Source organism: Pagrus major, chromosome 20 (assembly GCF_040436345.1).
Source record: "Pagrus major chromosome 20, Pma_NU_1.0".
Lineage (NCBI taxonomy): Eukaryota > Metazoa > Chordata > Actinopteri > Spariformes > Sparidae > Pagrus > Pagrus major.
In genome coordinates this window covers 19,963,972-19,976,657 of record NC_133234.1, presented here as the reverse complement: position 1 = coordinate 19,976,657, position 12,686 = coordinate 19,963,972, and the positions used below count along the sequence as shown (strand labels likewise).

The following is a 12,686-nucleotide window of genomic DNA, read 5'->3' as shown; positions in this document are numbered from 1 at the left end:
TTTCAAAACTTTCACACAGGATCATCGTCATTGTTCGTTTTCATTCTGTTTTCATTTCAACCGTCATTTCAACTCAATATCACACCAGTAGAGCCAGTTGCAGTGAAACTTGAAATAGTCTGTCTGTCTGTGTCTGTGTGTGTGTGTGTGTGTGTGTGTGTGTGTGTGTGTGTGTGTGTGTGTGTGTGTGAATTTAGAGGCCGAGAGGTAAAAAGTTGAAACAGTTCCCACGAGAACTTTCCTCTCGAGTGGCTCTATTCAGGAAGCTGTGGCTTTGACTTGCGTCTGCTCACATCTCCTCATCAGCACAATGCATGTCGCTCTATATATATTCCGTGTGTGTGTGTTTGTGTGTGTGTGTGTGTGTTTGTGCAATGTACACCATGTCTATGCTTGTCAGTCAGATGTCACCCCACGTGTCAGGTGGCCCAGAAGGAAACCCCACAGGAAGTAAGGTCAGGCCCAGAGAGGTCATGAAAAAGTCAAACCGCCTGCTATCGTCAACACATTTCAACTCTCACTACGCCCCGTCAACTGTCTGTCAACCACAGTCTACACCTAAAGCTTCCAGTTTTTCTTTGAGGAGGCAGATATCGTGCCATTGCAACGATTATGCAAAACAGCGTGGCAGAAATGTGAAGTAAAGAGCTTTAAAAAATGACAAATCATGGGCCGGAGCTGTCGGGTGGTTATGATTATCATTTCAAGCTCCTCAGAAGCATCACAAACACACAGTGAGGCGTTTCAAATTAGAAAAGCTTTTGTTATTTAATAAAAGTTAAATCAGTGAAAATAATATGATGATAAGAGTTCACAGACAGAGGTAGAGAAGATTGTTTTTGTTCTTCAGGCTCCAGTTTCACCGCAAGTATCTGTGGACAGTCTGGTCCAAAGAGAGCTGCAGGGACGGCTGCTCCACGCCACTGTGAGACACACACGCATACACCATTAAACCACGTAACGGCCACATTGATGAGATTTTTGTGACAAATTGTTTATAAAAAATAATACATGTAGCTTGTAGAATAGTAAATCAAATGACACACACACACCTGAGGACATAGGTAACACAGAGGATGCAGAGCGGCTGGTGAGCGCCGGGCCTGGACTTGGAGGGGCGGACGCTGGGTATGACGGCACTGTGACTCTCCACCCAGACGTAACCTCCACCTTTCACCAGCATCCTGTACTGACCGCTGACCGACTGAGTCTTCAAACACACTGCAGACGGACAGAGATGGGTGAAATGAGATATTCACAGGTGTGTAATGTGTGTGTGTGTCTGTGTGTGTGTTTCACTACTTACAGTTCAGATGGTTTTTGGTCAGACAGCTTGTGTCCAGCGTGTGACAGAGGTCGTAGATGGAGCGGCCGAGCAGCTCCTCAGGACCGTAACCTAACAGCGCAGTCACTCTGCAGAAACAATTTGAATTCATTTTACAGAAGACGGCCTCATATACTTGTTTTCTTCAACTAACAGGAGCAGATCGAACATCAACTTAGAGCTTTAGATCAGTCGAGCAAAAGAAAATCAGTTGCAAACTATTTTGATAATTATTTCATCTTTTTTTCAAGTAAAGGTGTCAAACATTTGCTGGTTCCAGCTTCTTAAATGTGAGGATTTGCTGCTTTTCTTTGTCTTTTATGACAGTAAATAAAGAGTTGTAGTGTTTTGGACTGTTGGTTGGAAAAAAGAAGCGATTTGGAAACGTCTTCACATTGTGACGAGCATTTGTTTTTACATTATTTTGACATTTTTTGACTAAAGGATTAATCGTGAAGAGTAATCCATAATGACAATAATCGTTACTTTTACCTTTGACTTATTCAGCAGGAGACACAAACAAGTTCATTTTTCGCTGACGTTAAGCAGTTCAAGTGTCTATAATTAAAAAAAGGGAACTTTAAAAAGGAACAACACAGCAGTTTTTAAGTTAGTTCTGAATTGTTTTATCATTTTTGTCACGCTAAATTAATAAAATCTTACTTTCTCTTTCTGTTTCCCTTTAAGCAGCTTGGAGGAAGTTAAAATAATCACACTTCACTCTCTCACGGTGTATATATAATCTGTCAGCTCGCTTATCAACAAAGCTTTGTGATGTGCACACTGACAGAAATATTCAACCTCAAGTTTCTCTCTCGTGCACCACTTTGTTGAAGTAAAACACGAGCACCACTTCCACAAGGAACTTCTAGCTGGTTATGAAACAGTCTCAATTAAGTACCGATGCCTCTATATGACCTACATAAGCAAACCGGACCATTAGCCAGAAGATTGGCTATTTCTGTGTGATTATTACCTCCACCAAGGAGGTTACGTTTCCACCAAACTTCTGAGCCCAGGGCCCAGAATAGATCCCATTAACTTGAGTGACTCCAGGCTGTCGAGTTTGATATTGGATTTGGCTTGATTGAATTGAAGGGGACTCTTGGGCCTTGGTGAAGGTATGCACTCTACTGAGTGCCATCCTAGTTGTAGTTATTTATAACGCCTGCCACCAGGTTATAAGATAAAGGACCCTACATGTCAGACACGGTCGGGGCCATCGGTAAGCGTCCGAGGCTGCGGTCGGTGCGGTGTGTCCTGGAAAGCCCTTGCTGGAAGCTTTTAAGGCCACTCAGCATGTGAGTATAATCGGCGGCTTGTCGCTGAGAGAAATCACTCTGATTGGCTGTTTAGATAAGAAGATCAGTGCAGAAAAAAGAAACGGAAAAAGAAAGGGAAGGCCCCTTTCAGCGCGGTTTCTCCTTATTTTTCTCCTCTACGTCTTCGTCAGTGACATTTCCAAGTATCAGACTCATTGTCGAGTAAGGCGGCTCTATAAGCGTGAGTGGTGTTGGCTGTGGTCTTTGCGTTGTATTCAAGTGCAGAGAAACAGGAGGCGTGAGGCGACATAACAGTCTATGATCACAGTTTGGTGTGTCAGGGCCTTCAGACATAAAATCAAAACTTTATGGCGAGTGCTGAGGACGAATAGAGGGGTCTCACGAAGCATATGTGTGCGTATGCATGTGTGTGAATCACCTCTGGTCGCAGTGCGTGAACCTCATGTCCATGCTGTGCTGGCTGGTGAAGGTGTGTGTGCTGAGGAGCGTGTGTGAGAGGGGCAGAGGCTGGCAGGTGAGCAGCAGGCAGGAAACTGAAGACGGGCCGACGCACACCTTCGCTCGGCCCTGACAGTGGAGAACCTAGAAACCACAGAGAGGTGGATCAAAACGTAGCAAATAAATATGATCGGACTGTGCAAGCTTCATTGATGTTGTTTCTCACTAACCTTCCACGTAGCTGACTTGAGGTTGGCGCTTCTTCCTCTGTGTGTCAGAGCGCTTTTGATCCTCATGACAAAGTCCCTCTTTGCACCGCGCCAAACTTCCTCTAAAAAACAAGCAATTTAACGCACTGCACAGATAAACCTGTTTGATCTCTCATAGAAACCACACACACTCTTGCTGCTGACAGTGCTCGACGCTCACACACACACACACGCACACACACCTGCCGTTAGACGTAGATTACTTCTGATTTCTTCGTGGTCACAAGGATGAGTGAACTCGAAGATATTGTGTCCCATCAGCTCAGTCTGTCAGAGGACATAAAGTACTTATCTTTAAATCCTGAATCCTTAAACCGTTAAACATTACATCCTGTGTGTGTGTGCGTGTGTGGGTTTGTGTGTGTGTACCTGTGTCAAGCCCATGTACTTGCTCACGTTGTCAGACAGGAAGATCATGTCTCCCTCAGTGGACAGGACCATTAGGAATCCCTCCAGGATCCTCAGGTACATGTTCGACTCATCCGAGGCCTCGACCTCCTCCGTCTCTTTCTCCTCATCACACTCTGGCCGATCCTCTCCACCTTCCTTCACCTCAGCATATTTTACTGCGTGACTGACCTCAGTTTTTGTCCCCGTCCTCCCTGAAAACGCACAAGAAAGGAGGTGATTTTTACTGAGCGTGCTGCTGTTTTTTCTTTTTGCAAAACTGCTGTGAAAATCATGTGAAACGACTCCGCTCTATTGTACATTTTCAGCGAGGTTCAGTATTCGTGGGAACTAAAAACCAGAGGATGTGGTGTGTTATCTATTTTGTGTTACAAACTATGAGTGTGTGTGTTCCAGGTGTTATACTGTCAGGGACTTCCTCTGTCTAACACCGGTGTCAAACCCACCACTATTGTGACTTGTTGTTTACCACAACAAACTGATCTTTTTCAGGTTCTGCTAAAAAAAAACACATCTCAGCTGTATGTTAGACACAGAATTTACCCATTGCTGTCCATGTAGGTTCAAACGTTCATTTGAAATATAGAGTATTTTGGACACTGTGCCACAAATTCCTTCAAAGCTGGATTTATTATACAGCTCTGCAAAGAAAAGACAGAAACAAGCGATATTTCAGCGTCTGCATGAGTTCCCAAACCCTCTGCAGACTTAAATCATCTTCATAAGGTATCGATTAGGTATTGATTGAAGAGGCACTTTGAAGAATCAGCTTTTTTTCAAGCAAATATTCATGGATGAATCCTCAATTCTGTTTGCATTATTTAAAGCATAATATGATCTGATGATATAAATGGATATTTTTTAATTAATTAATAATTTTATTTTGATAATCGATTCTTCAAGCAAACATGTCAAACATTTGCTGGTTCCAGCTTCTGAAATGTAAAGATTTGCTCCTTTACTGTCAGTTTTGTCAGTAAATGAAGAGTCTTCAGAAACAGAACAGACAGAGAACAGAGAAACAGAAGACGCAATTTTAAGACGTCATTTTGGGCTCTGGGAAGTTGTGACGAGCTGTTTTTGACATTAGATAGAGGAAAGGATTAATCGTAAAAATGAAAAGTGTTCTTTGTGGCCTCTCTGTCTTTACATATAATAAAATAAACATAAACACAATCAAAGCTGCAAGCGGTGTCGAACAGGCCCTCGCACTCCTGCACATGTCGGTGCGTGCACGGACCGTTCCACACTCCTCCGAGTTTTCACTTCTGGTGTGCAGTTTCATTACTTTTCAAGCATGTCAAGGCCTTAAAAACATGATTTATTTAGAGACAGAAAGATAATAAGAAGAATTTGAGCCTTCTACCCTAAATATATATAAAATATATACAGATATCAATGATATGCTCGGTCAGTGATGTGTGAGAAGTTGGCCTGTAGATGTTTTGGTACCTTTGAGCAGCGTGTGCGTGCGTATGTAGCTGAGGGTGAGGCGGATGACTGACGGCTTGTCCAGGTGAGCTCGGACAGACGGCTGGAGCGGCAGGAGACGAGACAAATCCCCAAACACGTCTGACTCCACCCGTCGTCTCCTCCTGGCTGCCTCGCGGCTGATCGCCCTGCAACAAAATCAAGTCACGGTACTGAGATTCACATTGATTTAATGAGATATAAATAACATGAAGTAAGTTACAGACCCTACACGAACATAGAAGGGACAACGCACTGCACTCAGAAATATAAAATTGTAGCTTAACTTCTCGTAATTACAACGTGAGTACAACAGAAAGTACCTAAACAGGTGTTTGGTTTACTCATCCAAATGAGTCATAGTGAGAATAACAGGACTCTTTCAGGTTCTTACTATGTAAAGTTGCATCACACTTCTCATTTTCAGTGAAAAATCTATTCAAATCATGACGATGTGACATTCACTGTATTAAACAAACATGTTTTCTTACATCTGGAGAACAAGACGAGGGAACCTCTGCAACCACACAGTGCTAATGCACAGTTCACCTTTATCAAGAAAACTGCAGTTTCTTGCACTTGTGATAGTATTTAGGTTGACTGTGCAGCCCTACTTTAAAGCAATACTTTTAACAGTGCACTTTGCTCTCTAGAGCTGTAGCTTTGCAAATTCAGATTCGGCCTTCGACACCTAAAACCGGTCAGAAATGTAATTTCTCCAAAACTCTGCAGTCATTCTGAACAGTCATGTTTCAGTCTGACGACACGGTGACGTTTCGACATTATGTTTAGAGAATTTCTCAATATTAAGGGAAGCACGCAACGCTTTGTTTGAGCTGACGCTGAAGAGAAGAGAAGTCTCATATTTGAGGTTATTTCTATGCTTTTTACTTTTTTAAATTCTTACGAGTGATTCTGAGTGCAGGGCTTTGATGTGTATTTTTCCACCGGGGTGTTGTTAATTATACTTTCTGTTTAAAAGGACTTGAGCAGCTCCTCCACCTCTGATGAACGGAGGAAGGACAGTGAGGGCATTGATCAGTGATGTTTTATAATTAAACAACACCCAAAAAGCTTTAAAGGGGCACTATGCAGTTTTGGAGAACAAAGTCAAACTCATTTACCATATTAATGAGGTTATAATACAAACTCACAAGTATTTTTTTTCCCCCCTTAACTGAACAAACAAGCTGTTCTCAGAGGAAAATAAGGTCACCAGAACACTGATTGAAGCTTGAGAGGTGGCAATAAACAAAGTAAGACAAAATCAGTCACACTTCTGATTAAAATGTCTTCCCCAAAACTACATAGTGCACCTTTAAGACAAAACCTGCTAAAGAAGTCTACTGGAGGACATTTATAACAATTAAGAGTTGGGAAAAGTTGGTTGATGGTTATCAAAATGTCTCTATGCACAAAGCAACACGCAGCTTTACCTCCTCTTCTCCTTGTCGGCTGTCATCGCGTCCCACGGGCGTCTCTATCAGGTGTCATGGTGCACGTAGAGATGAGAGAGGCGGCGATGGCGGCGGGAGCTCACAGCACGGCGGGGGAATCTCCTCGCTGCAATTTGCACCGTCGCAGGTAGTCGAGTTAATCAGAGAAGCAATTAGTGGTGCCAAATGTCACAAGGCAAGTGGCTGAACAGCGAGTGTCTCCTCCTCCTTCTCTCCCCTCTGCATGCATCACCTCTACACAAACTGAGCACGATGATAGGTCAGCATCACCCTCCCACCTCTTCCTCCCTCCCTCCCACCCACCACTCAACCCTCTCCTCTCACAAACTTTGAAGCATTCCACGTTAAAAACAAAACAAAAAAGCAGATCTGCTGCTGCGAGAATGGATAAGGCAAAGACGACACATGAGTCTGGGAGTGATGTAGACAGCTCAGTGTTTTATTGGAATCAGACCAGACAGGACTAGCCTGGCTGTTGCACTACATTTTGGCACAGAGTAAGATAGATGTGACCAGGAACAGCCCTACCCCTGGGTGCACAAAGCTTCACTACACACCGACTCTACTGCACACAGAGCAAACCAGCTCGCCTTCAGATCACTGTACAGTACACGCGACAACAGTCCTTCTCTGTGTGTGTGTGTGTGTGTGTGTGTGTGTGCATGTGTGTGTGTGAATGCGAGTGAGAAAGAAGAGAGAGGAGGGAGGAGTCTGTGTGTGGTGTGTGTGTGTGTGTGTGTGTGTGTGTGTTTGAAATAAGAGGTAATTCAGCTGCTGGTTTTCCACATTTCTTTTCACCCGGCTGTAACAGACCTATGATAGTATAGTTATAGTATAATACACAAAGGTTTCCTCCAGATACACTTTACAATAATAATAATAATAATAATTATTATAATAAAATAAAATAAAAAAAGAAAGAGAGCAATAAGAAAAAGAAAAAAGCCATTCTTGAAAAAAGCAAAAAGTCAGAAAAGCAAGTGGTTTTGGCTGAGTGAGACTGCTGGAGGCGGGGGGGAAGGGGAAGGGGAATTGGTGCTTTGGAGGAAAAGGGAGGTGGGGGGGTGAAGGAAAACACTGATGGTAACTATAGAAACAGAAATGCTGAAGACAAAAAGTCACACACCCACAGGGAGAGGAGGGAGGGGGGAATAAAACCACGCATTCACACGTACGAAAATGTACATTCACGACAAAATAACGCCCACGCGCCAGCACATTCACGCCGGCAGGACAGACACGGACTCTGAGACTAGCAGATGGATGAAGTAGCTGGAAAAATCGGGCTCTTTTAAACTGCTACACAGGCCGCCTGTAACGCTCCGCTCCGCATAATTAGTTTCGATAGCCTGTAACTTGTAAGCTCGACATTCAGTTTGTGCACACGAGACGGGAACTGTCGCATGATGAGAGCAAAAAAAATTCAATCATACCACAAATAAAGAACATTTCCAGGAGAAAGAACAAAAAAAGAGACAAAAATAAACACATGAACAAACAAAACCGTAAAATATATAGATAGTCAGGGTATTGCACAAAGGGTATTTGGCCCTAACTGGTCCACAATAAGGACAGTAATAACACAGGTAGGGTGCTTGTCCATGCGCCACGACTCTCCTTTACTAGCAGACGATACCAACACAATACAGCCACTCAACACAGGCTATATACAGGCCTCTGCACCCAGCACCTACTGTACAGTCCACATGTGTGCTGGGGAGAGAAGCAGTGTGTGTGTGTGTGTGTGCGTTTTTGTCTGAGCATGTGCAGTGAGCTCGTAGGTGTGTGACAGCGTGTTTGTGTGAGTAAAACATGGGATTTCAGTGTGTGTGTGTGTGTGTGTGTGTGTGAGAGCATGTGCAGGTGTGTATATTCATATTCATATTCATAGTCAATATTCATATTTATATTCATAATAAACCCAGGCAACAAGAACAACACAATGCAAGTAAAGAATATTCCAAAAGTAACAACAACCAATAGCTTCAAAGTAAAGGAGTGATTGTGTGTGTGTGTGTGTGTAAAGGGATTTATGGTCAGCAGTGTGTGTGTGTGTGCGTACGTGCGTGACAGGTTTAGTGTTTTTGGATCAGTGTGTGTGTGTGTGTGTGTGTGTGTTAGGTCTGCGTCTCCTCGGGGGCGCAGTAGGAGAAGTCCTTGAACTCCTCCTGGTTGATCTGTCGGATGATGGCCTCGTCCGTGGGCGTCAACACGGGGTCCTCCTTGGTGAAGTCCTGGTCGAAGTTATTCACATCTCGCTTGGTCTTCTGCAGACACACACACACACACACAGAGAGGGGAAGGACGTCAGAGGAAGACGCTCTAAAATCTGCTGCGCTGTAAAAGTGATATGACAGCGACACCTTCTGACCACTGAGACTTACTTCTTGTTCTGTGGTAACACACACGGGAACATGTTGTTTACTGTGTGTGTGCAAGAGCAGCTCCCAAAAGTATTTAATCATAAATCTTTATTTATTTTGAACACACTACAAGGAGTTTTTAACTTTTGAGGGCCAGCACTGATACAAATTATTAGCAATCAAGGAGACCGATAACAGATATCTGGAACGATACACATTCAAAATTTAAAATAACTACTGATGGAATGTAACGATGAACCAAGAGTTTTGAGGTACTTTACTTGAGCATTTCCATTTTCTGCTACTTTATACTTCCACCCCACTAGTTACTTTACAGATTCAGATTATTCAGTGTTGATAGGCTATTACTGATGACGTGTAACCGATCAGACAGTGTTGAGTGAGACCACAGAGTGGTGCTGCATCAGAGTCAAACTAGTGAATTTTAAATGTATTAATTTTATCAGCAATCAGACACAAAAACACAGAGACACGATAATATGCCAGGCCGATAATCAGTCCATCCATAATGATAGTTATTCTTGATGCCTGTCATCAGGACTTATCAGTGTTGGATAATTCATAAAAGTAAAACTATATTTGTGCGGAAGATGAATGGAGTCTGGTGGTACGGCACAGCCAAGTTCACCTTGTTTCACCGTCGTCATCTTTGACTGTTATTATTATTTTTTGAGGGACTGAAGCTGAATTGTCAGTGGCTCATTTGCATTTTCCTCCAAAAGTGTTTTCTGGCCTGTTCCCACCACAAGATGACCTCATCTTACTGCAAGCTGCAGACTGAAGTGTTCTTGCAGCAGCACAGTAACTTTTGCATGTGTGGAGAATAAGGATCCAAACAATCTGCATCCAGTTTTTAATTAAAAGTCAGTAAATGTAGGAAGATTTTCTACAATAGTAAGGATGTCAAACATCAGTGTGTGCTTGTGTGTGTGTCTCTTACAATCCGGGGTTTAAAGGGTGGTTTGACTTTCCTCTGCTCCAGCAGCACCCAGTCGATCTCTCTGAAGAAGGCATGGGTCTTGATGGCCTCCTCGCAGCCCGCGCTCACCACGCAGCCCAGTCGCTTGGCCGGGTTCTTGGTCATGAACTACACACAAACACACACACATAATGCACGCTATTAATTTCAAACTGCATCATCTGAAAAAAAAAAACAGCCCCTTTTTTTAGACACTTAGCTGCGGTTTCATCCATAAAGTGACGAGGACAGAAGCAGAACGAGTGGCTGAGCAGAGAGCATTTGAGTGCTAATAATAGAGCGGAGGCATTAATGGCTCTGTGGACGGTACAAACAGGTCAGCAGAGTGCTGGTGTTATTTACCGTCGCTGAAAGCTGCGTCTCTTTTGTTCTGTCATCTGTTCAGCATTGTGAGAGCACTTTGTGATCCGCTGTGGTTTTATGATCATATTGTTATGACTCTGACCTCTTTGGCCGACATTATTTTATTCTTGTCGGTGTCACAGCGCAGCGAATCGAAACACCTCTGTGTTAAGTGCACTCGAGTTGATCGTGTGCAGCTCTGAGGACAGATCATGAATGATAGTGTGCGAACATGGGACAAATATTGAAAGATATGTGCGTGTTTCAAATCGCAGACATTCATTTCATAGTGCAGCGGGCTGATTTGTGGGTCAACAAACCTCTAGATTGAAGGCACAGTGTGTAATTTATACCACAAGGGGTCTCTCAGTCAAAACAATAACAAAAGACGGTGTTTGAAACGGTAGCGTGGGATCATGGGGGTTGTCGTCTTCATCGTTAAACAGAACGAGCAGCGAATGGCAGTGAACAATTGTGCTCCATCAGTGAGTGAGTGAGCGGTACAAACAACAGTAAACAGGGTTCCTACACACTCTTAGTGTTGGCAGATGCTGATAGCTGACAGTCATCGACTACAGAGCCCTGTACCATCGTGACACTGAGCTTTAAAAGGCCCCTCGTCAGGTAGCGTGGCCCCTCAAGAAGTTTGTTGCTGCTCAGTGCAGTAATGTTACGTCTACATATCCTGTTTATTCATTTTTCTAAGTTGCTGTGTTTCATGTAACTGTATTATTAATACTTGTGTTAGTTATTAGCTCAGTTACACTCAGGACATTAGCCAAATCTATTTAATTAAATTATTCTAAAATTAATCTATTCTTCGTTCTGCCAAGGACGCCTTCAAGCACCAACAAGAATCACCGTTAAAGAGGATGAGATGCACTCTTGAGGAGAATTTAATGGCTCTAATAATCAGATAAAGAAAATGCAGAAAGAGGCACGTACCGCTCTGAGGATGGAAACGGCCTCTTTGCTGAGCCACACGGGATAGAGGACGTCGTCGTGGAGGATCGACTCGAACAAGTCGTCTTCGTTATCGGCTTCAAACGGAGGCTGTCCGGCCATCATTTCATACATCAGCACCCCCAGGGCCCACCAGTCCACTGAGGCGCCGTACTCCAGCTCCTGCAGGATCTGATTCAACATCACCTGTGTTAAATACTGCAACACATGTCCGCTGGTGCAACAGACGGGATCAGACTCCCTGTCCACAGTTCACTGATGACCAACAAGCAGGAGATGCGTTACCTCTTTTGCTCTCGATTAATTGTCTTTTATTTTGTGAGATGTTCTGTTGGCTGAAAGCTGCACTTGAGCAAACCGACAGCCAACTAGCTTGTACATTTTGGGCCTGCGTGCGGGGAATTAACTGTCCACACCACCAGGTGGCAGTAGTCTGGATTCTCCATTCAAAAGGGGAAACTGGGAGACTCAGGACTGCAGATATATAAACAGTTAACCAGAGTTCAACAATTAACCAGAGTTCAGCTCACCTCGGGGGCGATGTAGTCGGGCGTGCCGCAGAACGTGGTGGTCGTCACTCCGTTCATGATGCCTTCTTTGCACATGCCGAAGTCTGCCAGCTTACAGTGTCCCTCTGCATCCAGCAGGATGTTATCCAGCTTGAGATCCCTGACAGAGAAAGAGAGAGAGGATCAGCACCATCTGGGTTCCATACCAGTCGGTCTCACTGGGAGAAGTGAGCGTGAAATGAGTTCTTCAAGTAATTGAACAAATTCAGGACACACTGTGAATATTATGAAGAATCTACTTGAGGGTGTCCTTGGTCGAAAAACAAAAAAATGCGTGGGCGTCGTTTACCTGTAGATAACCCCGTTACGGTGCAGGAACATGAGGGCAGAGGTGACTTCGGCGGCGTAGAAACGAGAGCGCGGCTCATCAAACTTCCTGGATCGCTGAATCTGGAACATCAGGTCTCCACCGTTCACATATTCCATTACAAAAAACAAACGGTCCTGCAGAGAGAGAGAGAGAGAGGAAGTGAGAGAGAGGCATGAAACGGAGAAAGCAGAGATGAATCATCAAATCTGCGCGTGCCGTCTGGTGGTCGTACTCGTGTCTGGAAGCAGCAGTAGAGCTGGGTGAGGTAGGGGTGTCGGCGGGCGAGGGCCAGGATGCGCTTCTCCGTCATGGTGCAGTCCACGTCGTCGTCCTGCAGGATCACGTCCTTCTTCAACACTTTGACGGCGTAAACCTCCTCCGTCCCCTTCAGCTCCGCCAGCATCACCTGGAGATGAAAGATGAAGGAGTTAAAACAAGTCAAACATGAGATTACACACTCATCTCGTTCCCTGCCAAGGAAAAGTGAAAT

General features: G+C 44.1%; 2 protein-coding genes across 3 annotated transcripts in view; both read right to left on the bottom strand.

The window, feature by feature from the left end:
- Window positions 1–802: 802 nt before the first annotated feature.
- Window positions 803–6,742, bottom strand: LOC141015708 (endothelial PAS domain-containing protein 1-like). Of its 2 annotated transcripts, XM_073489863.1 has the most exons (9): window positions 6,629–6,742; window positions 5,175–5,341; window positions 3,684–3,916; window positions 3,497–3,581; window positions 3,276–3,376; window positions 3,026–3,189; window positions 1,307–1,413; window positions 1,053–1,221; window positions 803–923 (listed from the first exon to the last, which is right to left on the bottom strand). In XM_073489863.1, the coding sequence occupies exons 1-9, from the start codon at window positions 6,652–6,654 to the stop codon at window positions 860–862; spliced, it is 1,116 nt and encodes a 371-aa protein (XP_073345964.1). In that variant the 5' UTR covers window positions 6,655–6,742; the 3' UTR covers window positions 803–859. The 2 variants fall into 2 exon arrangements, with proteins under 2 accessions (XP_073345964.1, XP_073345965.1); XM_073489864.1 differs by lacking the exon at window positions 803–923 and having other exon boundaries at window positions 1,034–1,221.
- Window positions 6,743–7,067: 325 nt separating this feature from the next.
- Window positions 7,068–12,686, bottom strand: part of prkcea (protein kinase C, epsilon a) — a 30,276-nt gene continuing 24,657 nt past the window's right edge. Inside the window, exons 10-15 of the mRNA XM_073489862.1 lie at window positions 12,429–12,602; window positions 12,176–12,330; window positions 11,848–11,986; window positions 11,300–11,488; window positions 9,974–10,120; window positions 7,068–8,916 (exon numbers count right to left, since the gene is read on the bottom strand). Coding sequence (XP_073345963.1) covers window positions 8,767–8,916; window positions 9,974–10,120; window positions 11,300–11,488; window positions 11,848–11,986; window positions 12,176–12,330; window positions 12,429–12,602 — 954 coding nt within the window. The 3' untranslated portion in view covers window positions 7,068–8,766. The remainder of the gene's footprint in view (window positions 8,917–9,973; window positions 10,121–11,299; window positions 11,489–11,847; window positions 11,987–12,175; window positions 12,331–12,428; window positions 12,603–12,686) is intronic.

Coding starts and splice junctions, on each gene's coding strand:
- LOC141015708 (XM_073489863.1), bottom strand. CDS start 6,654: ATGACAGCCGACAAGGAGAAGAGGAG. Junction 5,342..6,628: donor GCCGACAAGGAGAAGAGGAG/GTAAAGCTGCGT, acceptor ATTTTGTTGCAG/GGCGATCAGCCGCGAGGCAG. Junction 3,377..3,496: donor TAATCTACGTCTAACGGCAG/GTGTGTGTGCGT, acceptor CTTGTTTTTTAG/AGGAAGTTTGGCGCGGTGCA.